General features: G+C 53.5%; 1 protein-coding gene across 2 annotated transcripts; it reads left to right on the top strand.

Annotated features, from left to right (window-relative positions):
• Positions 1–1,716: 1,716 nt before the first annotated feature.
• Positions 1,717–26,687, top strand: ODAD1 (outer dynein arm docking complex subunit 1). 2 transcript variants are annotated; one of them, XM_086690269.1, is made up of 16 exons: positions 1,717–2,143; positions 2,715–2,771; positions 3,113–3,210; positions 4,385–4,484; positions 4,654–4,843; positions 15,635–15,757; positions 16,098–16,211; positions 18,920–18,987; positions 21,472–21,659; positions 21,759–21,893; positions 22,607–22,689; positions 22,806–22,974; positions 24,750–24,919; positions 25,043–25,146; positions 25,468–25,546; positions 25,637–26,687. In XM_086690269.1, exons 3-16 carry the CDS (start codon positions 3,141–3,143, stop codon positions 26,114–26,116), a joined length of 2,073 nt encoding a protein of 690 aa, XP_086546395.1. In that variant the 5' UTR covers positions 1,717–2,143; positions 2,715–2,771; positions 3,113–3,140; the 3' UTR covers positions 26,117–26,687. The 2 variants fall into 2 exon arrangements, with proteins under 2 accessions (XP_086546395.1, XP_086546394.1); XM_086690268.1 differs by lacking the exon at positions 1,717–2,143 and having other exon boundaries at positions 2,189–2,771.

The following is a 26,687-nucleotide window of genomic DNA, read 5'->3' as shown; positions in this document are numbered from 1 at the left end:
TTCATCAAACATTTATTGAACATCTGTTAGGAACCAGGAGGTAAGAATAAAGAAAACAGAGGCAATGCCTGCTGTTATGGAGCTTACCTTCCCTGTAGGAGCAGACTTTAAAGAGAAAACCCATCAATGAAGACTGATGTATTGCAGCCAGTGCTAAGTGCTTTTCAGGAAATAGAGTGGAGGTGATAATGACCACGTGGGAGGAGCCTACTTTAAACAAGGTGATCAGGCAAGACCTCTGTGAGGAGGTGATCTCTGAGCTGAGACCTGAGGACAGGACAGTCATTTCAGTGCTGGAGGAAGGGAAAGTGCAAGACTCCGGAGAACAAGCTCAGGTTGTCTGGGGAGTGGACAGAAGGGCCAGTGTGGCTGGAAGAGAGGGAGTTGGAGGGAGTGGTAGGAAGAGAAATCAAAGAGGGCCCTTGAAGAACTAGGGGAGGAGTTTGTATTTTATTCTAAGTGCAGTGACAAGCCATTGGAGGGTTTTAAACAGAAGAGCAGCACCAGGGACTTAATGTTAACTATTTATTATTATTATTATTATTATTGTTGTTGTTATTAAGTTATATCTGGGTCTCTTGGAAGGTTTGGGTGCTAGTGAAAAATTAGAATAAGGGATCAGATGTCTGGGGTCCTGATGAAGAATTGAGTTGGAGAACTGAAATTCTAGGTTCCTACAAGGGAAGGAAACTGGCCGATAGGGTGGCTGGGTATCTTGATGGGGCAGGAGAGTGGATGGTCATCTCGGCTCCCTGAAGGGGTGAGGGCCGGGCAATTCAGTGACTTAGGTGGGTACTCAGGAGACACAGAAACTGGGGCACCAGTATGGCAGTCTATAGAGGCCAGTGGGCAGCATTCCAAACTGCTACACTCAACAGCTGTGAGTTAGGACAAGTTACTAATAACCTTTCTATGCCTGTTTATCTGTAAAATAGGGCTAATAGTAAATACATCATAGGGTATTTCTTAGACTGTCGGGCACATTGTTATACCAACCACTGGAACCCCGAATGGAGGTAGTACTGGGGGACTCTAGTTCAAGGTCTCTAGGATTGGGGGGAAGGAGAAAATTCTTGGGTCCATTGGGCCCCAAAGGCTAAACAGTTGGGAATACAAAATGAGGGTTCCTGGGGGGTGGGGAATAAATAGTCCCAAACTTAAGTGTTTGAGAAGGACACAGACTGGGGGCCAGGGTCACTGAGAAAAAAAATGAGGCGGGAGGGTCACGTGATCTTCATGGAGCCCTGGCACAGGGAACCAGACTGGCCCCGGAAAGAGTCTGGAAGCCAGGGGCTAGGGAGATGGAAATGTGGGTGGGCAAGGTGGAAAACAGGAGGCTAGGACTCGAAATCAAGTTCCCGGAGTGCAATGAGCGCCAGACTTGGGGACCTTGGGAACGTGGAGGAGGTCCCTCGTGCTAGGACCCTGTGGAAGAGGGAGAACCAGGGAGCCCCAGGGCGGTAACGGGATCTCCCCGTCCTGGGCCTCCAAGGCTTCGAGCTGAGCTGAGCGCCCGCGGGCTGCTTCCTCCCACAGGAAACCGCAGGCTTCGGGCACACCCAGCCGGCAGGGAGCGGCGCCCACTACCCGCCCGCTCCGGGGAGGCCCACGTGGGCAGCAGCCCGCAGCGCGGGCGGCCCGCCTGCCGAGCGAAGGGGGCGTGGCCAGGAGGGGGCGTGGCCGGAAAAGCGGGGGCGGCCCGAAGAGCCCGAGGCCCCGCCCACTCCCGCCTCTCAGGGTGCGGACCCACAAGAAGTTTTTGGCGGCTTCGCTGGAGGCCGTTGGCCGCGCATGCGTAGTGAGTCACTGCAAGGACCGGCGTTGGTGATGAACGTTCCTTCCTCACAACTCCCGGCATCGGCACCGTCTTCCTGCTAATGACTCTTCAAACAACGTGGTCTTGACTTAAGACACGCATCTCTCGGGCCTCGTCCCGAAACACCTGGGCCTAGCTCCAAAGCCTTCCAGACCTTTCCCTCCCAGTCCTGGCTCCATAGGGTCTTTCAGCTTCTGCCTCTCCCTTCCGAAAGCACAGCCCGCCGCTCACAGTCCCTCGCTCTCGGTAGGCGCCTTCCCACCGGGTCCCTTAACGAGTACTTCTAGCCACGCCCCTCGCAAGTCCGTGAACCTACGGCCTCGGCAGGTACCGGTGCCCCTCCCATCGGCAGCCCCCCCCATAGCCCCACCCCTCGCCACTCCCCGCAGCCCCTCCCTCCACAGGTAGCCGTGCTCCTCCCACAGGTTCCAACCCTCGCTGGCCCTGCCAGCCCCACCCCTTACAGGTCTCCCTGCCTTCTCAAGCCCTGTAGCCCCGCCCCTCAAGGCACGCCCAGTTTCTCAACGGCCCTCTGCCCCGCCCCTCGCAGGGCTCACAGCTCCGCCCCTCGCAGGGCTCCCCACCTCCCAGCCCTTCTGTTCACAGCCTGCTAGGTCTCCTGAGGTCTCCCGGCCGCCTCGGCCCCTCCTCTCCAACCTCCCCTCCCAAGACCCCTCTTCCTCCGCGCTCCCTCCTCCCCCGCTCCCTACCCAGGCCCCGCCTCCTCAGCCTCCCCTCCCACAGCCCCTCCTCCCCAGCCTCCCCGCCCATGGCCCCTCCTCCCCAGCGCCCATCCCAAGCCCCTCCTCCCCAGCCTCCCCTCGCGCGGCCACTCCTAGAGGCCTCCGTCCCACCCCCGCCGCGGTCCTCAGGCCTCATTGGCCCTTTATCTCCCCAGTAACCAGGCCACAACAGTGAGCTTGGAGAACCAAGGACAGGTCAGGCACTCCAGCAGGTAGGGGACAGGGCTCGCTCCCCACAGCCGGCCGGGGTTTCCTTCTCCTCCGTGTCTCCTTCCCCCAAACAGCCACGCCTCAGAGATACCGAGAGCCCAGGGGACCTGCCCCCCTGCCAGAGTCAGAGTAGAAACACAAGACAGAGAATATGGGAGGTCGGGAGGGATGTGGGGAGAGGCCTGAGAGGTGCTCCCCTACAACTCATTGGAGGCATTGAGACTCAAAGAGAGGCCAGAGTTGGTTCCGGGGTCACCTTCCGATTGCCTCGCGGTCCGTCCCCACCCTCCTTCCGGCGCCCTCCTGCTCTCTGTCTGAAGGGGTTCCTGTGTCGCCCCTACAGGAGGCCCCCCCCCCCACCTTTGGCCAAGATGCCTTTGGGACTCTCTGCAGGGAGCACCCGCTCCGAGGATGGAACCGAGGCCTTCCTGGAAGGAATGGGTAATTCAGACGCTCTTGGCTTTTTTTCCCACTCATTCCTCATTGTCCCAAGTTCTAGGTACTGTGCTCTGGGACACGGGGTGGGGGGTGGGGAGAAGCGGGGAGGCCTTCCAGGAGAGTCCTCTAGCGGGAAACACACATGCGTGGGAATGGAGGTGGAGCAGGGCAGATGGATAGGCCAAGCCTGGAGGGCTTCCTGCAGGAGGAGAAGTTTGTGTGGGGCTTGGAACTCCTCCCAGGAGTTACCGATGGGAGAAGGAAGGGATGAGCGTTTCAGTAGAGGGAACATGTGCCTAGAACAGGGTTTCTAAGCCTCCACACAGTTGACGCTTGGAGTCAGATCATTCTTTAGTCATGGCGGCTGTCCTGGGCATTGTAGGACATCCCTGACCTCTATCCATTATATGCCAGGAGCAGCCTGTCCCACCCCGTCCCCACATCCTGACAATCAAAAGTGTCTCCAGACATTGCCAACTGTCCTTGCGCGCAGAATCACTGGTTGAGAACCACTGGGCCTTGGGAGGTGGGGAGCTAGCTGGTGGCCCAGACTGGAGAGGTGGTTAGGTTCGGGTCATATGGGGCCTTGAACCCCGGGCCCAGGACCTGCGGCTTTGTTCTCAGGCCCTGGAACTCCGTTCTGGGTGTAGAAAGACCTTCCGGGATTGTGAAGGGAGGCCTGGAGGCTGGGGAGGAGGCTGGGGTGATGGTCCCGGCAGGACAAGATGAGACCCGAGCTTGGAGGATGGGCTGCGAGTGAGGAGGCCAGAGGACAGGACTGAGGACTGCTGGGCTACGGGGGCTGAAGGGGCGAGGGGGAACAAGACTGCGGTCCCCAGATCTTGGCCGCAAGTTCCAGATCCTCTGTGGCCGGCGCCTGAGGACCGTGAGGCCTTCCGGGAGCGCCCTCTAGTGGGGAGGCGGAAGTGTGCCCAAACCGGGAGTAGACGTGGGTTTGGGGGAAAAATCCCCCGGAGGTCAGCTTGGGGTCCGGGAGTACCAAGGGGGTGAGGTAGGCGTGAGGGATACAGGAACTGAGGTGCAGGGCTAGAGGGGTGTTGGGGACTGGGTGGGCCTTTCGGCTGCAGTTTGTGGGAGCCGGAGTTCCCAGGCCCTGGAGAGGAAGGGGCTGGGGCCGGGATCTCTACTGAGCCCAGTTGGCTGGTCCTGCCCTCAGCGGATTGGGAGCTGAGCCGACTGCGACGACAGTGCAAAGTGATGGAGGGAGAGAGGCGGGCTTACAACAAGGAAGTCCACCAGCGCATCAACAAGCAACTGTGAGACCCGTGCCTGGACCCGGAGCTTGGGGAGCGAGGGGGCTCTTAAAGGGGTTGGGGGCCCGCCTCCTGGGTCCCAGAGGGGAAGGGGCAGGCCGGGTGTCTGGCCCTTAGTGATTCTGAGACTCTGCCCCTCGCTGGCATGCTCTCCAACTCCCCGCCTGGGCAGTGAGGAGATCCAGCGCCTGGAGGGGGTGCGGGATAAACTTCAGGTGCAGATCCGCGTGGCCCAGAGCCAGGTCAAGCGGCTGCGGGACAGCGAGAGGCTGGAGAACACGGGTCATCTGCTGAAGTGTCAGGTCCGGGTGCAGGCCGAGGTCAAGGAGCTACAGGAGCAGACCAGAGCCCTGGACAATCAGGTGGGTTCGGACACCAGCCTCTGTGGATCGGAACTGCTCTGAGCCTTGGCTTCCTGGTCTGAAAATGGGCCCATTTGAAATCATGCACGTGGGAGAGTTATAGTCAGACTCCAATAGGAATGCAGGTGTTTTGTGCTTAGCACAGCCCCACACACCCCAAAACGGAGCTGGTGAGGTTAAAGGGGAAAGAAAGTCTCACCTCCTGACGTCAGCAAAACCTGCAGTAGAGTCCTGGCCCTGCCGCGTCAGAGCTGTGTGACCACGGGCAGCTCTTCGACCTCTCTGGGCCCTAGTTTTTGCGCGTGCAAAAAGGGGACGTTGGTAACCCAGCCGTGTCGACCTGGGTCTCTAATCCCACCTGCTCCAAGACCTTGACCTGGGACACAGCGTGACTTTTCTAGGGCAGGGTTCTTCCAGGTTTCTATGACCGTCACTCCTGAGGCAGTTCACACGCCTGTGGATGTAAACACACACGTATTTGGGAAACACAAGTTTTCACCAGGGAATAGTTTTGTTTTTTTTTTTCCCAGGTGGGATTCATTCTGCTATTTTCTGTTCTATTCTTCATTAAAAAGAAAAAGTTGCTTCCCTAGACCAAATGATTTCTTGCACACGATTGGATCACAAACAGGAGTTTGAAGGTTGCTTATCTCGGTGGTCTGTATTACTTTCCTATTTGTGCTGTAACGGATTACTACAGACTTGGTGGGTTAAAATAATACAAATTAGTTACCTTACAGTGCTGGAGGACAGAAGGCCAAAATGGGTCTCCCTGGGCTAAATTCAGGGTATCAGCGGGCAGCCTTTCTTCTGAAGAGACAGAGTGTGAGTAGGGGAGGGGCAGCGAGAGAGGGAGACACAGAATCCGAAGCGGGCTCCAGGCTCTGAGCTGTCCGCACAGAGCCTGACGCTGGGCTTGAACTCATGAACTGTGAGATCGTGATCTGAAGTCAGACACTCAACCTACTGAGCCACCCAGGTGCCCCTGGACTTTTAAAAAAAAATTAAGAATTTTTATTTTTTTTAATTTTTTTTTTCAACGTTTTTTATTTATTTTTGGGACAGAGAGAGACAGAGCATGAACGGGGGAGGGGCAGAGAGAGAGGGAGACACAGAATCGGAAACAGGCTCCAGGCTCCGAGCCATCAGCCCAGAGCCTGACGCGGGGCTCGAACTCACGGACCGTGAGATTGTGACCTGGCTGAAGTCGGACGCTTAACCGACTGCGCCACCCAGGCGCCCCAATGTACTGACTTTTAAAACTTCCAATCTACTACCGACGGCTACTTGTATAAGGCTTTTGCCTTGACACTTGCACTCAGAATAGCCTCAAAACACAGTTTCTGATGCTTGCTTAAATTCTCTCATTTTCTGAGCCTGTCACGTCAGAGACTGATGACAGACAGCCCTTGGACTTGCACTAGTTTATAGCGCTCACCGGTCTGTGTAGAAATAAAAAAAAAGTGGGGACACCTGGATGGCTCAGTTTGTGAAGCATCTGACTTCAGCTCAGGTCATGATCTTGCAATTTGTGAGTTCGAGCCCCACATCGGGCTCTGTGCTGACGGCTCAGCCTGCTTCAGATTCCGTGTCTCTCTCTTTCTGTGCCCCCCCTCTCTCTCAAAAGTAAATAAACATTAAAAAAAAAAAAGCTGATAAAATTCAGCATCCATCCATGCTAGAAACTCTTAGAAGGTGACAAGGAATAAAAGGAAATTTCCTGAGTTGGCAAAGGACAACTATAAAACATCTATAGAAAATATCATATTTGATAGCAAAACATGAAAAAAAATTATCTTTGAGATCAGTAACAATATAAGGATGCCACCTAGCACCACTTCCGTTTAATATTGTACTGGAGGTTCTATCTGGTGCAGTGGGGCCAAGAAAAAAAAAACATTGGAGAGGAAAAAATGAAATTGTCATTGTTTGTAGATGATGTATTTGTGTACAGAGAAGATCCAGAAGACTCTAACACTAACTGTTTTTGTAATTAACAAGGTATGTTAACCATATGGCTGGATACAGAATTAATGTTCCAAGTTAATGATACTTCCCTGTATTAGCAGCAACTATGATAAAATAAGAGAAGAAAACACGCACTTATAATAAGCCACAGAAGTACCTGAGAAGAAATCTAACAAAAGTGTGCCAGACCTCTATGGAGTAAATTGTAAAATTTTATTGAGGGGTATTAAAGAACAGCTTAATAAATATAGAGATCTATCCATGGATGGGAAGAGTTAGTGCCCTAAAATGCCAGGTCTCCAAAATAATTTATAGTTTCAGTGTAATCCCAACCAAAGCATGGAAAGTCTTTCTTCAATGGACGAAATTGACAAGCAGATTCTAAGGTTTCTATGGTAGTCAATGGACGAGATGACATAGACTGACTTAAAAGAAGAAGAACAATGTGAAAGGATGTGCTTTCTCACTTCTCAAGATCTAGTATAAAATTCTTGTAATTGATGGAGGGCTAATCAAATGGATCAATGGGACAGAGGAGAGAGCCCTGTAAGAGACCAATGCACATGTGGACATCTGATGCACAACTTCGGGACATGGGAAAAGAGGGCTTTGATAATGGTGCTGTGAAAACTGGATGTTCATACTGTAAGATGAAAGAGAGACCCTTATCTCTCCTCCAACCCCCATAACTAATTCCAGATGGATCAGATCTAACCGTGTGAAGGTAGGGAAGGATTTCTTAAATTAGTTATAGAAATCTGTACTTCTAAAGAAAAAGACTGTTACTTCTGGTGACTTTAAAGCTAATAACTTTTGTTGAAAGAAACAGAGTGTGCAAAGAAGGTCGTGGAATGGAAAGTTATTTGCAACGCATATAGCTGACAAAGGACTATTATCAAGAACATATAAAGAACAACTACAAATCATTGAAGAGTCAGCCCAATTAAAAAAAAAATAGCCAAAGGATTTGGGCTGACATATCACAAAACGAGAGATTCAGATGTCCCAATAAATGTAGGAATGACTCACCACTCATTAGTAATCAGAGAAAGGCAAATGGATTTCGCAATGAGGTTCCATTAATCACTCACCAAATTTTCCAAACTCAGTGTCCGAAAATACCAAGTGTTGGGTGTAAAGGGGCAAGTGGGAGCCCCTAATGAACCGTGGGTGGGGACATAAATTGTCACACGTATTCTGAAAAGTCTTTCCCCCCATTATCTATTACCTTTAAAGATAGACCTACCCTGGGTTTCAGGGTCACACCCACTTGGCATGATCACCGGAAACAGTCTCCCAGGAGGATAGGGAACAGGAAACACCTGCATCTTCTCATGACGGCATCAAACACATCTTCCTTGAGCATCCAGGGGCTGCTTCTCAGCACCTCCAGCTGGGTGATCCCACGCAAGCGGGTGGGTGATGCCCACCTTGGCAGAGGGAGGCATCACACCCAAGAGGAGTCATCTCTGTAACAGCTCATGAAGACAAAGCCTAAGTCTAACCACCCCCCCACTCAGTGATAAGAAAAACTCCACAGAGAAGCCAGATGTCTGCTCAGTCCTGGTCATGTAGGCTCTTGGGATCTATGAGCCCACTCGAAGTCCTTTTAGTCCAATGTAGTTCACCAATCAGGTCGTTTTTATAATAAACACCGTTGCCTGGGAACAGAGCTGGCATTCCATAGTTACCTTAACCCGGTATGTTTCCATGAAAACAGTGTCAGAAGAAGGTAAGCCAAACTCACCTTCTAAGGGAAAACAGGTTTAGACCTATTGTTAACTCTTCTTCCCACCCAGCAAGTGCACTTCTGAGCATGTGCCCTGGAACCAGGATTCATGTAAAGAGATATTGAAAGAAGCATGATCACATATTGGCCAGCTCCAAACTGGAAATAACCCAAAGGTCCATCAGTATGTGAGTGAATAAATAAATTGTGGAATAGTCACATAACGAAATAGTATACAGCAACGAAAAATGAGTGAATCACAATTACAGCCACAAGGGTGAGTCTAACACACATTTGCAGGAAGCAAGACAAAAAACATACAGAGAGTGGGGCGCCTGGGTGGTTCCGTTGGCTAAGCGACTGACTCTTGGTTTCAGCTCAGGTCATGATCTCCCGGTTCATGGGATTGAGCCCCGCACTGTCAGTTCAGAGCCTGCTTGGGATTCTCTCTCTCCCTCACTCGCTTCCCTTCCCCCACTCGCACTCTCTCTTTCAAAATAAATACACTTAAAACAGAGAAAAAAAAACCCACACAGGTAGCACGATTTCATTCACATAAAATTCAAAATCAGGCCAAATGCAACTTTTGTTTTAGGGGTACGTACATGGGTGATAAAACCATAAAGTAAAAACATGAATTTCACTTAAGGAAGTATGGTAAACAGAAGAGTGATCCCTGTAAGACGTCCACCTCCTAATCCTGGGAACCTGTGAGTATCTTACTTTATTTACATGGCAGAAGAGACTGCGGATGTGATTGAGGATTTTGAGTTGGGGAGATTACCCTAGATTAAACCGGAATTCTCCCCCGGAGCTTCCAGAAGGAATTCAGCCTGGCTGACACCTTGATTTTCTGAAACCAGTGAAATTGATTTCGGATTTCTGACCTTCAGAACTGTAAGAAAAAAGGTCGTGGTGTTTTAAGCCAGTCCGTGTGTGGTACTTTGTTCCAGCAGTAATAGGAACTGACAGAGGGAGGGCAGTGGCACGTATGGAGAGGAAGGGAGGAGTGATGGGGGGGGAGGATCTGCATTGCTGTCGGCATTCTGGTTCTCGACCTGGCAGGTGGTTCAAGGATGTTCAGTTAAAAATACGTATAATGAGTTGTACGTACATCATCTATGCCCTTTTCTGTGCACAGTGACTTTTTAAAAAAAAAAGTTTATTTATTTTTGAGACAGAGACAGAGAGAGGCAGAGAGAGAGAGGGAGGGAGAGAGAATCCCAAGCAGGCTCCACACTGTCCGCTCAGAGCCCGATGTAGGGCTTGAATTCATGAACCGTGAAATCATGACCTGAGCCAAAACCAAGAGTCGGATGCTTAACCAACTGACCCACCCAAACAGCCCCATCATGACATTTTTTTTTAAAGAAAACAAACAAAAAAAGATGTTAGCCATTGTAGACCTAAATGTAAAATCTAAAATTATAGAACTTTTAGGGGCCCCTGGGTGGCTTAGTCAGTTAAGCATCCGACTTCAGCTCAGGTCATGATCTCATGGTTCGTGGGTTCGAGCCCCGCATCAGGCTCTGTGCTGACAGCTCAGAGCCTGGAGCCTGCTTCGGATTCTGTGTCTCCTTCTCTCTGCCCCTCCCCTGCTCACACTCTGTGGGTGGGTGTGTCTCTCTCTCTCAAAAATAAACATTAAAAATTTTTTTGAAACTATAAAACTTTTAGAAGGAAACAGGAGAAGAGCTTTGTGAGCTTGGCTTAGGCAAAGATTTCTTTCTTTCTTTCTTTCTTTCTTTCTTTCTTTCTTTCTTTCTTTCTTTCTTTCTTTCTTTCCTTCCTTCCTTCCTTCCTTCCTTCCTTCCTTCCTTCCTTCTTTCTCATTTTTTTTTTTTTTTAAGCTTAGGCAAAGATTTCTCAGCTACATCACCAAAAGCATGATCCATAAAAGGACATATTGACAAACCGGACTCCATAAAATTTGAAAACTTTCCTTCAAAAGGTATTGTTAAGAGAATGACAAGCTAAGCCCTACAAGGGGAGAGAATATTTGTCACGTGTGCAGCTGATAAAGAACTTGTATCTAGACTTTATCAAGAACTCTCAATAAGAAAACAGCGGATCCAATCAGGAAAAACTGGCGAAAGACTGGAACAGACACTTCACCAGAAAACATATAAGATGATAAGCACGTGGAAGAGGCTCAGTGGTGTTAGTCATTAAAGGAATGCAAATTAAAGTCACGAGAAACTTCTACACGCCATTTTAGAATGGCTAAAATTAAAAAGACTATACCAAGTGTTAATGAGGATGTGGAGGAACTGGAACTCTCACAGCCTGCTGGGTGGAATGTAAATGGCACCACCACTTTGGAAACCACTTTGGCAGTTCCTAAAAAACTAAATGTACCCTAACCATACGAATCAGACATTCTACCTCCTAGGCATTTACCCAAGAGAAAACGAGGCATATGTTCGTTGGTACAAAGACTTGTACGCGAGTCTTCATAACAGCTTTATCTGTAAAATTCAAGATGGAAACCATTCAAATGTCCACCAGAAGGTGAATGGATAAGGAAATTGTGGTACATCCATACAATGGAAAGCTACTCACCAATAAAAAGGAATGGGCTATTGATATACCCAACAAGGTGGATGAATTTCAGAATAACTTCTCTGAGTGAAAGAAGCCAGACCCCTCCCCCTCACAAAGAGTATACACTATGCGAGTCCATTGATTGACTGACTGATTGATTTTTAAGTAATTTCTACACCCAACGTGGGGCTCGAACTTACAACGATCAAGAGTCTACCGACTGGGCCAGCCAGGCACCCCTATGATTTCCTTTACAAAACTCCTTAGTGACAGAAAACACATGGGTGACTGCCAGGGGGAGGGGACTGTAGGAAGCAAGTGCACGGAAGAATGACAAAGGGACACAAGGAAACTTTTGGGGGAGATATGTTCACTAATCTTGATTACGCCAGTCTTATCAAATTGTATACTTTAAATGGTGTAGTTTTATTGTATGTTATTTATACTTCGATAAAGCTGTCAGAAAAGTTTCCTACCTCACACCGTATAAAAACATAAGTTCTGGGGCACTTGGGCGGATCAGTCAGTTGAGCATCTGACTCTTGATTTCCACTCAGGTCATGATCCCAGGGTTGTGGGATCAAGCCTTGCATCAGACTCCGTGCTGAGCATGGAACCTGCTTGAGACTCTCTCTCTCTCTCTCTCTCTCTCTCTCTGCCCATCTCCCCCACTCATGCTCTCTCTCTAAAATAAACATAAATTCTAGTGTTATTAGAGACCCAAATGTGAAAAGCAAAATTTGAGGAGCGTGTTTTCTAATCTTGGGAGGAATTTCTGAAGTGAGTGGGTCCTAAACTTTCCTTGTGCCCAGAACCCTTAATTTCTGAGTAATATTTTTAGAACCTCTAACCTCCAACAGTCAGCGGTGTACCATGAAACCAGCAGGTAGGGAGGCAAAACACCCTGATTTATAGCATTGGCTGATTTTCCTAACAAATACAGGTATCCCCTGCTGTTTGAAAATTGCGCGTTATACCGCTTTGCTTTTTCAGAAGACCTGTGTTAGTACCTGTTTTCACTAAGTGAAAGACGACTGAGGAGGACTTGAACTTTTACCAGAAAAAAAAAAAAGGCAAAAAAAGAAAAAATAGCATTCAGCATTTGTGGCCCCCAAGCTCCTTCCTGGGGACCACACTCAGCATACCAGAGGTGTGAACTCGGTCTGTCGGCGTCTATGTTTTATCTTGGTTTATTTTGTGTATCTGTTAGCAAGGTGTGTCCTAAGGTATCAGAAAAGCCTAAGAGGTTATTTTTGGGGTCTCGGAATGCTATACACTTTTTCCCGTACAAATTACTGGTAATTCCTTCTTCACTTTCTGCCATGTTGGCTTATAAAGGGTCTCGTAGGTGGGGCGCCTGGGTGGCTCAGTCGGTTAAGCATCCGACTTCGGCTCAGGTCATGATCTCATGGTTCGTGAGTTCGAGCCCCGCGTTGGGCTCTGTGCTGACAGCTCAGAGCCTGGAGCCTGTTTCAGATTCTGTGTCTCCCTCTCTCTGACCCTCCCCCGTTCATGCTCTGTCTCTCTCTGTCTCAAAAATAAATAAACGTTAAAAAAAAGATTAAAAAAAAATAAAGGGTCTCATAGGAACGGTCTACTTTCAGATGATGGGGAAACCTGTACTCTCGACTTGGCTGCGGTGAACACATCCTAAGATGACCCCCAGTGAGTCACACGCTTGTGCAACGCCCTCCCCTTCAGTTGGGGGCAGAACCTGTGACTTGCTTCTGGCCAAGAAAATACAGCCTGAGGGGATGTCACTCCCTTCATTAGGTTATGCCATCTAAGACTGTCCCCTTGGGGTGCCTGGGTGGCTCAGTCCGTTGAGTGTCTGACTTCGGCTCAGGTCATGATCTCACAGGTCGTGATGTTCGATCCCCACATCGGGCTCTGTGCTGACAGCTCAGAGCCCGCTTTGGATCATCTGTCTCTCTCTCTCTCTCTCTCTCTCTGCCCCTCCCCTTCTCTCTCTCTCTCTCTCTTTCACACCCCCCCCCACACACAAATAAAAACATTCAATAATAATGAAAAAAAGACTGTCCCTTACTAGGGGCGCCTGGGTGGCTCAGCTGGTTAAGCATCTGACTTTGGCTCAGGTCATGATCTCAGGGCTCCTGAGTTCGAGCCACGAGTCCGGCTCTGTGCTGACAGCTCGGAGCCTGGAGCCTGCTTCGGATTCTGTGTCTCCCTCTCTCTCTGCCCCCCTCCCACTCACGGTCTCTCTCTCTCACAAATAAACATTCAAAAGATTTTTAAACAAACCAGTGTTTTCATCCTAACAACCTAGAGACCATTTGAGAATCCACAAGTAGAAAACAAAGTTGTATTTCATTCTTTTTTTTAAATGTTTATGCACTTTTTGAGAGACAGAGCATGAGTGGGGGGAGGGCCACAGCGAGAGGGAGACACAGAATCCGAAGCAGGCTCCAGGCTCTGAGCTGACAGCAGAGAGAGCCTGACTCAGGGCTCGAACCTACAAACTGTGAGATCCTGACCTGAGCCGAAGTCGGACGCCTAACTGACTGAGCCACCCAGGTGTCCCCTGTGTTTCATTCTTAAAAACCACAATTACTTACCTGTGGGATGTTTGTGCCTTTGGGTCTTGGAGTCAGATTGGACTCACCACTCTTGCTTTGTGCTGACTTCTGTGCAGTACTTGGCTTTTCTTTCTTTCTTTCTTTCTTTCTTTCTTTCTTTCTTTCTTTCTTTCTCCTTTCTTCCTTCCTTCCTTCCTTCCTTCCTTCCTTCCTTCCTTCCTTCCTTCCTTTTTTCTTTCCTTCATTGAAAATTTGACTGGGATAATTATAGATGCATGGCAATTGGAAGAAATAATAAGAAATAGAGGTCCGTCGTACACTTTGGCTAGTTTTCCCCGCTGGTAACATTTCTGTATATTTGATTTATTTAAAAATGTTTATTCATTTATTTTTGTGCACGAGAGGGGCAGGGACAGAGAGAGAGAGGGAGAGAGAGAATCCCAAGCAGGCTCTGAGCTTTTGGTAGCCCCCCGACGTGGGGCTTGATCTCCTGAACCATGAGACCACCACCTGAATCAAAATGAAGAGTTGGCCACTTAACCAGCTGAGCCACCCAGGAACTGCCCCCTCCCACCCCCGTGGATGTTTGAAACTCAGTTTCACAAAGACGTGACTCATCAAAAGGAACATAGCACCGTCTTATGTTGAACCTGTGAACTACCTTGAGCTTGTAGTTCATGCGGTGTCTGACCAGTGTCAGCGTCCCTCCCTCAAAACTGAAAATATCAGGGCGCCTGGGTGGCTCAGTTGGTTGGGCGTCTGACTTTCGCTCAGGTCATGATCTCACAGTTCGTGGGTTTGAGCCCCACGTCGGGCTCTGTGCTGACAGCTCAGAGCCTGGAGCCTGCTTCAGAGTCTGTGTCTCCCTCTCTCTCTGTCCCTTCCCTGCTTGCACTCTGTCTCTTAAAAATGAATAAAAACGTAAAAAAAATTTTTTTTTAACTAAAAAAACCCCTGAAAATATCCCCATGGTTGCTTGCCCCTTTGAACTTGTTGCAGTGCTCGGGGGTGCCTGGGTGCATGAGTTCGTTTTCTAGGGGACGCGATAACAAAGAACCACAAACTTTGGGTGGTTTAAATGACAGGAATTTATTGTCCCATGTTTTGTAGGTTGGGGGCCCAAGATGGAAGTGTTGGAGGGTGGCGTTTTCCCTCTGTGCACCTTCTAGGTCCAAATTTCCCCTTTGCATAACGACACCAGTCATACTGGATCGGGGCCCACCCTCATGACCTCATCTTGACTTGATTATCTCTGTAAAGAGCCTGTCTCCAAATCAGGTCACGTCCTGAGGTCCCGGGGATTAGCACTTAAACATAGGAATTTGGGGGGGGGCGGGACCCAATCTAACCCGAATTAGGAAACGCAGCCTTAAAGCAATTCCATTTATTCGTCTGATCTGCACGTTTTAGTGAGAACCTACTGTGTTAGGCACACGCCCAAAAAGACAGCATTCTGCCCTCATGGAGCTTCCCATTTTATTGGGGAGACGGCATGCCCCGAATGAGTAAAGATGAATAGGGAAATGAGGACAGGTTGGCAAAGGTTTCACACATAGCTACACCCAGGGGACTCTCACGGCATCAGGGCTCATTCTCATCATTCTCTCAGTCTCTTGTCTCCACTTTGTCTGCTGGCCTCATCCTCCCAGGACCCTCCGTGTGCTGGGGACTTGGACCGCGGAAGTCCTAGAGCCCCATCCATCTACCGCACGCATGTGCCCCCAAAATACCAGGAAGGGATTCAGGCTGGTTCCGCTTGGCTCACGTGCCCATCCCTAGGACGGTCACATGGACTGTAGGAACCTGGGTCATGTGGCTGGTAGGGCGGCTCGTTGTGTTTGGAAGCTAGAACCACACGCAAAGTGGGGCCCGCCAGCAGAAGAAGGATAGAACAGGTGGCTGGGGCCACAAGGTTGGCAGATGGCAGCCACACTCGGCCGCTCACCTCTCTTGGTGCCTCAGTCACTCGCACATTCAGCCATCGAACAGTTACTACCACCCCCTCTCCTCCAGATCCAGGAGTGGGAGACCCGGATCTTTAGCCACAGTAAGGATATCAAGGCCCCGGGACTCGTCCTGGATCAGAAGGTCAAGATCCGGCGAAGGATCAAGATCCTAGAAGACCAGTTGGACAGGGTGAGGGCCAGCCTCTTGGCTCTCTCCAGACCTGAGCTCTGGGGGTTGGGAGGGGAAACTGAGCATGGGGTCACGTTCCAGAAATGGTGGACCAGATGCCTGGAGGGGGGCAGGCCTGAAATGCTGGGCTCCCTGAGAAGGATCAGGGGGCATCCTGAGGGATGGAGTGTCCCCAAGGAAAGGAGACTGATGCCTGGGTCCTTAGGGGAGCTGGGCAATGCTCTCAGGGTCCCCAAATAGGGAATGGGCCCCCGCACGTGACAAGCGCCCAACCTTGGCCGAGTGTGGAAGAGGGAGGCAGGCGGGGCCTCAGACAGACTTTTGTACCCCCCCCCCCCAGGTCACCTGTCGCTTTGACATCCAGCTGGTGCGGAATGCGGCCCTGCGGGAAGAGTTGGATCTCCTGCGCATTGAGAGGAACCGCTATCTGAACATGGACCATAAGCTGCAGAAGGTCAGTGGCCTCGAAGGGCCAAGGAGCCCTTGGCCCAGCTGGGGTAGGGAGAGGATTCGACTCCAGCACTCCGGCCTCAAGTACGGAATCCACTGGAGACATAGGTTGACATCAGTCCAGAGGGAATGGGGACCTCGAAACTGTTCCAGGACGCCTCTCACAAAGAAAGCAGCCTCGTTTCGAATTGCAGAAGCCAGGGATGTCATTTTGAATATTTTCAGCCGGGGCAGTCAATGAGCGAGCAAGACCATTTCCGTTCTATGGGTATTTCTGTAATCTTCGATGGCCCTCGAGGAACCTTCTCTTTCTCCTCCACCTTCCCTTCCCTGAAAAAATAGTGCAAAGAACTCTAGCCTTCCCCAAGATTGATAATTTGCCATATTCACACACACACATGTTCTAATTATTATTATTTTTTTTTTACTGAAAATAATCCGTTATCATAATTGCTGGACTTGGGAGAGCGCAGGGCAGACATTATGCCCCTAAGAACTTCCATGTGAATTTCCCAAGAATGAGACCATTTTCTTACCAAAACACAGGGCGGTTTTCCAAGTCAGGGACTTCAAAGTTATTACAATCCTAAACAGTCCCTATTGAAAGTTCTCTGATGGTCCCAGTGATGCTCTTTGTAGCCGATTTGATTTTCCGGCTCCAGGCTCCAAGCCAGGGCCCCACGTCGCATTTGGTTGTCCTGGCTCTGTTCATCTGGAACCATCCCTGGGCCCTTCTTTGTTTTCATGACTTTGACATTTTGGAGCCAAGTCTCCTCCGTGTGGGTTTGTCCGATCTTTCTTCACGATGAGATCCACCTTGCGCATTTTTGGCGGAACACCAGAGAAGCGATGCTGTGTCCTTGGTACGCACTGGGTAGGAGGCACGTCGGTCCCTTAACTAGCGATGTCGCCGTTGATCCCTTGGTTAACCAGATCCCTCCCACGGACGTCTCCCTTTGTGATGAGTAAGTAGAGATTTTTGGAGACTTAGTCAATATCTTGGTCCCCGACACATTTTTCACTCGGTTGTTTGGGCATCCATGAATGATTCTTGCCGGAATGATTATTACTGTCACAACGGCTGCCGAATGGTGACCCCTTTCTCGACCTCCGTCATCTCTCCTGCATTTATTAGTTAGCATTTTACTCAAGGAAGGGCCTCGCATTCTCCGCTGTATATTTTGTGTGTTATCAGGAAGCTTTCGAGTATTCTTACATCATCGTTCATTAGGATGTTCAAATTGTCCCGGGTTGGGCCAGTGGGAGACCTTAAGCTGGCCTCTGTGTCCTTTTGATGGGCCCCATCGTTTTTGTTTTTGTTGTTTGTTTTAACATTTCCTTCTGGCACAGGAAGATAGTCCAGGTAATTTGCATTCATTCTGCCCCCACCCGGGAGTTAGCCGCGATGCTACTCCTGGGAGTCCTGGTCCCTTCTGGAAAGGAGGAGGTGTTGAGAAATGATGAGACAGCCACTGCCAGAGGGGCCTCAGGGACCCCGGGGCAATATTGCTTTGAGGCCCTTTTTCTGGAGAGAACTAGGGAACACACACATATACTTTGTTGTTGTTTTTTAATTAAAAAAATTTTTTTCTAAGAGAGAGAGGGAGAGAGCGCACTGAAGAGGGGGAGGGGCAGAGAGAGGGGGACGGAGGACCCGAAGCAGGCTCTGCAAGGAAAGCACAGAGCCCAGCGCGGGGCTTGAACTCACAAACCGTGAGATTATGACCTGAGCTGAAGGCAGACACTTAACCGACTGAGCCACCCAGGTGCCCCTTTTAAGTTTTTAGAAAATGTGTATTTATTTATTAAAAAAAATTTTTTTTAATGTTTATTTTTGAGAGAGAGGGAGCACAGAGCCCGACGCGGGTCTGGAACCCACGAACCGTGAGCTCATGAGCTGAGCCCAAGTCCGACGCTTAACAGACTCGGCCCCCCAGGCGCTCCCCCAAAACCTGTTTAAAGTACAGTTCGGTTCATTTGCTTCTGTTTTGTATTCTGTCTTACTTCTCCCCCTTCCTCCCGTCACTGTTGATTCGGTATTCTTGATGAACATAGAAACCATTAACAGAGGTTCCCAAACCAAAAGTCTTCCAAAAGGTACCCCAGAGAAACATCATTTCTAATTGCATTCAAGTAATACGCATTATATCCGTGGGTAAATATATATATATTATATATAAATATATAATTAATATATAATAATATATTAATATAATAACATATTATTATATATTATATAATATTATATATTAATATATTATATATTAATATAATATTATATATGATATATAATATTATATATTATAATATATAATATAATATATATTATATATATTATATTACATAATATATATATTTCCTCCCTTCTCTCTCCTGAAAGGACCCTTTGTACCCATAATAACCGCCAAGACATTTCTTTGCAACTAGAAAGTGGATGGGTGTGGTCACAGGAAATTCACGCACATTTCTGAACCCAACTTGGGTGGGTGTTCTTAGGAATGTTCTGGGGTGAGGGTTTCACGGCGAGAAGCCCTCTGAGCCAGCAGGCCAGCCCAGCGGCCACCAACGAGGAAGGTCCACGCATGTGGGAGGCCCGCGAGTCCTGCCTGCTTATTGCGGGGTGGGGTGGGGGTGGGGGCGCCGGGCCTAAAAGAAGGCCCTACAGTGAGGAGGCCGTAAGAAAGACATCGGTTCTGTCTCGTCCTCTGGCAGGAAATCAGCGCCCTGCGACGCACGGTCAGCGCCCTAATGGTCTCTTCTGCGGCCGCCTACACCGTCAGGTAGGACCCCGCTTTGGCTCCCGCGTGGGGGCCGCGCTCATGCAGCACGTGCTTTGCGGTAGGCTGTGGCAGGCGGGTCGGAACTGCAGAAATAGACTGTCGCAACCTTTTTTTTTTTTTTTTTTTTTTTAAATAAGGTGCCCCCTTTCTCTCCTTCCGGTGATCTCCCAGTCCCTCGGGGCGAGGTCCCACTCGGGGGTATGGAGGAACCTCTTTGGCCCCAGTCTGTGAACGGCATTGTAGCACACGGGCTGTGGGGAGAGTGAACCCAGACGCTGCTTGCCCTGGCGCGGGTGGCCCCGGGGACAGCCACCTGGGAAGCGTCGCGGCATGAGAGTAATTAGATCATTAGATTGTTACGCTGAAAGGTAGGAGATCCTCTCAGGCCCCCTTCAGATGGAGTCACGTTGTGGGGAGTCCAGAAGTCCCCGCCGTTGTACATTTTGGCCTCTGTCTGGGGGCTCCCGCGCTGGCTCCTGCCCCAGCCTTGCTTCTTTATGAGCTTGGACCCCTTCTCTTGCTCCGAATGGTTTCCTACCTTCTTTATTTTATTTTATTTTATTTTATTTTATTTTATTTTATTTTTTACACTCTATTCTGTTTTGTTTTATTTATATAGGGGCGCCCGGGTAGCTCCGTCAGTTCAGAGTCCGATTTCGGCTCAGGTCATGATCTTGCCATTTGTGGGTTCGAGCCCCGCCTCAGGCTCTGTGCCGACAGCTCAGAGCCCGGAGCCTGCTTCGGATTCTGTGTCTCCCTCTCTCTCTCTCTGCCTCTCCCCTGCTCATGCTCTCTCTCCCTCAAAAACAAATAAACGTTAAAAATTTTTTTTTAATGTTATTTATATATTTGGAGAGAGAGAGTGAGAGACAGAGCGTGAGCAGGGGAGGAGCAGAGAGAGAGCAAAGCAGGTTCCAGGCTTTGAGTTGTCAGCACAGAGCCCAAGGTGGGGCTCGATCTTGTCAACCGTGAGATCAAGACCTGAACCGAAACCGAGAGGCGGACGCTTGACCGACTGAGTCACCCAGGCGCCCAGTTTCCTGCCTGACGTCTGCTTACTCATGGCACATGATGCCTCAGGACATCAATTATAGCCCAGATCGACCTTAATGGTTGCTGAGATTTCTTCCTTGCTTGGGGCCTCCGATGGCACTCCTCCGGCAGATGGCCGAGGGCAGGCTAGCTGGGTACCGGGACAGGGTGGTCTCATCGTATTGACGCTTCCCGTCAGACCTGCCAGCGGGTCCACCGCTTCCTTGCTGGATGACCCGGGGCCGGTCACATCCGCTCTCTGAGCCTGCTTCCTCCGCGGTGACGGGACGCGTCATCATGGCGGCTACCTCACGGGGATGCTGTTGTAGAAAGGTCGGGAAGTCGGGATCCCTCTTCCCCGCCCCTCAGTTGGCATGGAACCCAAGGCACGGAAAGCGCCACGAGTCCCAATCCCCAAGAAGGGCTGCCACCAGCACCTGGAGATGGAGGTGTCACTGGGGGCTGGTGGCAGGGTGGGGTGAGGCCTCCCACGGAGGAGGGCTGACTTGAGAAGGCCTTGAAGGAATTTGAAAAGAACACGAAGCTGGCGAGGGCGCCTGCGTGGCTCGGTCGGTTTAGCATCAGACTCCTGACTTCGGCTCAGGTCGCGATCTCACGGGTCATGAGTTCGAGCCCCACATCCGGCTCTGTCGGCAGGGAGCCTGCTTAGGATTCTCTCTCTCTGCCCCTCCCTCACTTGTGCGCAGGAGCTCGCTCCCTCAAAATAGATAAATGAACTAAAAAAAAAAAAAAAAAAGAAATAGAAGCTGGGGCTGGGGCTGGGGCTGGAGGCAACCAAAGTTGGCACGGGTCGGGAGGTGGGAAGAGAATGGCTGGAGGGCAGGGACCTGCGGAGATGGGCCTGCTGTTCTCCCAACATAACGACCGGGTGATCTTTGACCCTGTGACGCGTGGGGCCCTAGGAATTTCCGCTGCACCATGTGTAAAAGCTGAAAAGCTCAGTGACCGAGGCTTCCAGAGCGTCCCCCGATATCCTGACACGCGGCTGATGTCATCTGTGTGTCCAACACGAGGCCCCGAATGGTCCGGGCCGCTATTTCCAATCACACGACCCTCCGGACTCCGCCGATTGCCTTAACGCCTGGGGTCTAACCCTCCCGGGGCGGGAGCAGAATCTCTAACCGTGGCCTCCTGTCTCACGGCTCACGCAATAATGCACAGCCTCCCTCCCCCCCCGCCAGGACCCCGTGTGTGCTTCGCAGCACGGCCCCCTCGTGGGTGAGGCCATCAGTCCCTTATGTGGCCCCGTCCCCACCCTGGTTCCACACCCGTCACCTGACTCCCTTGCAGGATCCTAGAAAGTGTTCTGCCTTTTTGTGACCTGGAGGGGGGGGGGGGGATGACACCTGATTCTGATTCTGCCCCATCCCTGGGACCCCAGGCTGCGCCGTCCTCCCTGACCCCAGGGCTCGCCCCCCCATCCCCCCCCAGGGAGGAGGCAAAGACCAAGCTGGGCCTGCTGCAGGAGAGGGCGGATAAGGAGGTGGCCCAGAACGAGACGGAGCTGCAGACCCTGCATCGGCACATAGCGCACCTCGACCAGTTCCACCGCTTCCTCAAGCTCAAGAACGACGAGAGGCAGCTGGACCCCGCCGTCGTGGAGAAGCGCGAGAAGCGGGGTGAGACCCGGGCCGCCGGCCGGGGTTGGGGGGGAGGAGGGGGACGGGGCTCGGGGGCTCCCGGCCCCTCCGCCGACCTCACTGCCGCAACTCCCGCAGCCCGGGAGGTGGCCGAAGGCCTCCGGAAGACGTCCCAGGAGAAGCTGGTGCTGCACTGCGAAGATGCCATGAACAAACTGTCCCAGCTGACTGGGGAGAGCGACCCGGACGTGCTGGTGGAGAGGTACCTGGAGAGTGAGTACGGGGCCGCGGCGGCGGGCGGGGGGGGGGGGGGGGGGCTCCAGGCGCCGGATGGGCTCGGTCACCCGCATCGCATCGGGGGCCTCCGCTTGGGCCCCGGGGGCTTCTGCACCTGCGATGCAGACGCGAGGGGTCAGGGACGCGCTACTCGCCCGGCTCCGTGCGCCCCCCGTCTCTCTCCCTCCCCGGTCTCTTCCTTCTGCGCTGGTCCCCCTGGGGCCTGGAACGCTCAGTCCCCTCGGGGTGTCTTTATTTCCGTTTGGTGTTTGTTTCTGGGCGTGTCTGTGTCCCCGTCCCCCCCACCCCCCCCCCTTCGAGGGCCTGCCGGTCACTCTCCAGATCTGCCCTCGACCTCTGGGAGTCTCCCTCTGGTGCTTGTTGCTGTAGTCCCCCGGGGCCTGATCTCGCGCGCGCGCGCGCGCGCGCTCTCTCTCTCTCTCTCTCCCCCCCCCCCCCACCTCTGCTGCTTTCTCTGCCTCACTTCTCTCTTGCTCTGCGTTTCTCGGTATCTCTGGGTCTCTCTCTGGACTTGGCCGCCGTCTCTCTTACTCCGACTTGCTCTGCCTGCCTCTGTGCCTCTCCGTCTCTGCCTCCCTTGGTCTCTGCGTGTTTGTCTCTGCGTGGTCGTCCTCCCCGTCCCTTTCCCTGTCCCGCGCGGGTCCCTCCGCCTCCGGCCCCCTGGATCCGCCTCTCCCGCCTCTCGCCAGGGGAGGGGCGCAACTTCGCGGAGTTCACCTTCATCAACGAGCAGAACTCGGAACTGGAGCGCCTGCAGGAGGAGATCAAGGAGGTGAGGGAGGCCCCCCTTCCCCACTCCCTTCTCCCCTCCCCTCCGCCGCCTCCGCGCGCGCGAGGCTCCCCCGCCCTCGCCCCCAATACCTCCGGCCGCGCGCTCGCGCCCCGCAGTTGCAGGAGACCTTGGCGAGCACCCGCCAGAGCGAGGATAACCTTCGCGAGCAAAGAGAGCAGCAGCGAAGGGCCCTGCAGCAGCGAACCGACGAGGTGCGCGCGGAGGCCGACCAGGTGGAGGCCCGCTTCCAGAACCTTCGGGGACAGCTGGAGAAGCTCAAGGCCGGTGAGCGCCGGCCCCACCTCCTTCACCTGGGAGGACGCGATGCGTGGTCGGCCCCGGGCGGCCGCCTGGAAATGGGCCCGTCTGCCCACCCGGTACCCCCCATCCACTCCTCCATCCTGCCATCCTTCCGGTGTGCGGGGCCCAAGAGTCAGGCTGCCCCGGGTTTGAAGCCAGCGCCGTCTTTTGGGTGCGGTTTCCTGGGCCTGAGCCCCTCTGGCAACTGGAATGGGCGGCCGCGCGTGGATTCCTGGGTTGTCACGAGAATTGGATGGGGTGACCGTCGGGAAGGGACAGAAGGTGGCCCTGGTGCCTCTGAGCAAGCAGGGGGGCCACCTGTGGTCACAGTAGGAGATCGGTTACCGGCAGATCCTCCTTTGCTCTGTGGTGACCGTGACTGCTGCCCTGTGCTAGGTGAGGAGGCAGGGGTGGGGTGGAGGGGGGGCAGGGGTGGAGAGGAGACCAGCCTGAGCGCTGGGTGTCCCGCAGCCTTCGGAGGGGCTAGGGTGAAGGACGGACCCTCAGACGGGGTGGGAGCCTCGACCCCGCTTGGGATGCGGGGACCGTAACGTGCGAGGCCCAGCTGAGGACCAAAAGGCGGGGTCCCTTGTTAAAAAAAAAAAATGGTGCAGGGGCCTACAGCCGGCTGACACCTGCTCTGTGAAGGGGGGGGAGTGGGGGTGGGCGGTGACCCATGGCTTCCTGGGAGCAGAAATGCTGGAGGCTGAGTTTGAGGGGTGAGTGTTTAACTGCAGAGCTGGGAGGGGTAGGTGCTCCCAGCACGTGGGGCCGAGGCCTGGAGGTGCTCCCAGGAATGTTGGCTCATTGTGTGGAGAGGGGATGCGAGGGCGTGGGTGGGAGGTGCAGGGTGGTGGATCCTGGAGAGATGCCAGGCTGGGGTACTGGGGAGCCATGGTAGGGCTGTGAGCAGGAGAGGCCATGGGTGGGGAGGTTAGGAGAGGAGGAGGGAGAGAGGAGGGAAGGGAGCCCAGAAGTAGCAGACGGATGGGTCATGGGGGGGGGGTGAAGCACACGGGGTCTGGCCTGGTGGGGGTAAGACCCCTCTATGAGTCAGGGAACGTGGGAGAAGGAGTGGGTTTGGAGATGCCCCTGAAGTTCAGAGTGAGCACCGCGGGGGGGGGGGGGGGATGTTCAGGGAGGGACCCCCGGGACCACGGGGACAAGCGGTAGAGACGCAGTGAGGTCAGGTGTGCCATGCGGGATTTGTGTCAAGGTCACGGGTGCCGCCTGATGTCACTAACAATAACCAGTCACAGCCGAACAATAAGTAGATACAAGCGGGTCCGCCAGGGGCAGTGGTTAACGCAGTCAGGGCAGCAGCGGGGGGGCGGGGGGGTGGCCCAATATTTAAAAAACACAGGAAACAGCCTCAGTGGTGGATCTCCCAGGGGAGCACCCCCCCCAGGGGAGCACCCGTGTGAGTACCTCTCTGGGGGAGCTCCTGAGGTGGGGGTGGGGGGTCACTGGGCGGGATGGGAGTTGGGTGTTCCTGAGCTGCGTGAAGAAGTCTCTCAGCAGGTGGTGACTTTGTCCGCTTTCCCCTTGACCACCCCCCCCTCACTTTTTGAACCCCTGTGGTTCCTCGGGAGCCGGCTGGCCAGGCCCACAGTGTCGCTCTCGTGCCCTCTGAGCTCGGGCAAGTGGCTTTCCATCCCGGAGCCTGGCTTGGCATCTCCGTCGCTCCGGAGCAGCGGAGACCGGAGGGCAGGGAGAGGCAGGGCGTCGCATCCGTGACGGCCTGTCCCCTCTGACCTCAGACATCCAGCAGCTCTTCACCAGGGCCCAGTGTGACAACACCATCATCAAGGACCTCCTGGGGGTCAAGACCCACATGAGAGACCGGGACATCAGCCTCTTCCTGGGCCTCATCGAGAAGCGGCTGGTTGATCTCTTGACGGTGCAGGCCTACGTAGACGTCCGGGTGGAGGTGTGGGGGGTACTGTGTGGGCGGGTGGTTGGCGGGGGGGGGGGGGGGGGGGGGACAGGGAACCAGAAGCTTGGAGGCCAGGGCCTTGGGGGTGAGCCGACCACTGGCTTGTCCACCCTCCAGACCCCCACCCCCTCCAGCTTGGCTAACGCTGCCCTCCTGGTTCTGGGCCAGAGCCCCGAGGATCTTCCAAAGAAGCCGGCCCCGCCGCAGCTCCCTGACAACCCGTGAGGCCTCCGGGCGGGAAGGAGGGGCAGGAGGAGGAGATTCCGTGGGGGCAGAGGCGACAGTGGGATGGAGGCTTTTGGGGGGGGCTCCAGGATCCCGGAGGGTGGGTGTGGCTCTGGGGCGGAGTAGAAGGTGGGAGTGATCGCCTCGAGAAGGAGTCGGGGGCTGCTGAGGACAGAGCTGGCCCCGGGGAGACCAGAAAGGGCCAAGGGCGCTCGGGCTGGCCGGAGCAAGGCCTCTGGGTAGCGCAACGGGGAGCCCTTGGCCTCCTGTGGGGCTGAGTGTCCTCCCTGCCTCCCGCCCCCCACCCCCCACTTTAGGGACGACGTCCCAGGCTTCGAGGCCAAAGACGACTATCCGATGAGCAAGGAAGAGCTGCGCAGCCAAGTGACGCAGTTGGTGAGGATGGGAGGCAGGCCCTCCCTCCCGGGGCAGGTCCTCAGCCCCCTGGTGGGGCCCTCATTCGCCCCCTCCCCTCCCCCCACACAGCTCGAGGCGCAGGAGCAGCAAGAGAAGGAGTTAGCCGAGGCCTTGAGGAAGGTCAACAGCAACCTGAGCGTCTCCAGCCTCCCCAGCATCCAGAGGGTCAGCTCGGGCTCACCCCTGACGACCGCCAAGAGCCCCAGCGGGGTCCCCGGGTCCATCCTGAGCCAGAGGACTAGTGGCGTCCTGGCATCCAGTGGAGACCGCACCACGAGCACCAACGTCGGCCGCGTCGCCTTGGGAGAACCCGGCTCCAGCACGGGCCGCGTGACCTTCGGTTCCGCCGGCGCCGTGGGGGCGCCCGTGTCCAGCCGGGGCTCGACTGGGGGCCGTGTGACCTTCAGAACCCCCAGCTCTAGTAGCTACCTGGGCTCCACCGGATACTTGAGGTCCAGCGGAGGCCAGGACAGCCCCGCGGGTGCGGAGAGCAGGGGCACCGGGTCAGAGTCAAGCGCAGGCCCCGGGACCAGCACCAGCAAAGACTAGCGGCCCGCCCCCCCGCCCCCCTCCTTGCCCTTGGCTCCCTGCAGGCCCTTCTCTGCCTTGAGATTTCCCCGCGACCCTCCCGGTTCCAGGCCCTCTGTGAGTCTTTGCTCCGCATCTGTCTGCCCCTGCCCTTCCCGTTGTCCCTGTGTCCATCCGCTGGCCGTCGTCTGCTCAGCGATGTCTCCTGGTCCCTTTCTCTCTTTCCAAACCCCGCCCCCCCATTTCCCTTCCTGTCTCCCCATTTCCTGTCGTCTTGGCTTCCCATTCAGTGTGTGTTTCTGTCTCCTGTTCACATCTCTGCCCCCATCACTGCTGGTCCCCCGCCTCCCCCGTCCTGTGTCTGCTTCCCCACTTCTAATTCCCTCTCCTGTCTCTACCTGCCGGGCTCTCCTTGTGCCTCATGACCCCGTCTCTGCAGCTCCTCGTTCCTCGCCCTCCCCCCAGAGCCCCAGGACTGCCCGCCCCCCCCCCCCCCCCCAGGACTGGGCAGCAGGGGAAGACTTGGAGGAAAGATGTCAGGGTCAGCATGAGCTGCGACCCTAGAAAATAAAGGTCAGAGCCTGTTACCCCA

This window comes from Puma concolor, chromosome E2 (assembly GCF_028749965.1).
Source record: "Puma concolor isolate L17-30 chromosome E2, mPumCon1.1.hap2, whole genome shotgun sequence".
Classification (NCBI taxonomy): domain Eukaryota; kingdom Metazoa; phylum Chordata; class Mammalia; order Carnivora; family Felidae; genus Puma; species Puma concolor.
Note: the sequence above shows the minus strand (reverse complement) of the source record. Positions and strands in the feature narration are given on the sequence as shown.

Bases quoted from the DNA above. Each gene is read 5' to 3' on its own strand.
- ODAD1 (XM_086690269.1), top strand. From the start codon at position 3,141: ATGCCTTTGGGACTCTCTGCAGGGAGCACCCGCTCCGAGGATGGAACC. The intron at 16,212-18,919 runs GTCAGTGGCCTC...GTCCTCTGGCAG, and splicing joins TGGACCATAAGCTGCAGAAG to GAAATCAGCGCCCTGCGACG. The intron at 21,894-22,606 runs GTGAGTACGGGG...GCCTCTCGCCAG, and splicing joins GGTGGAGAGGTACCTGGAGA to GGGAGGGGCGCAACTTCGCG.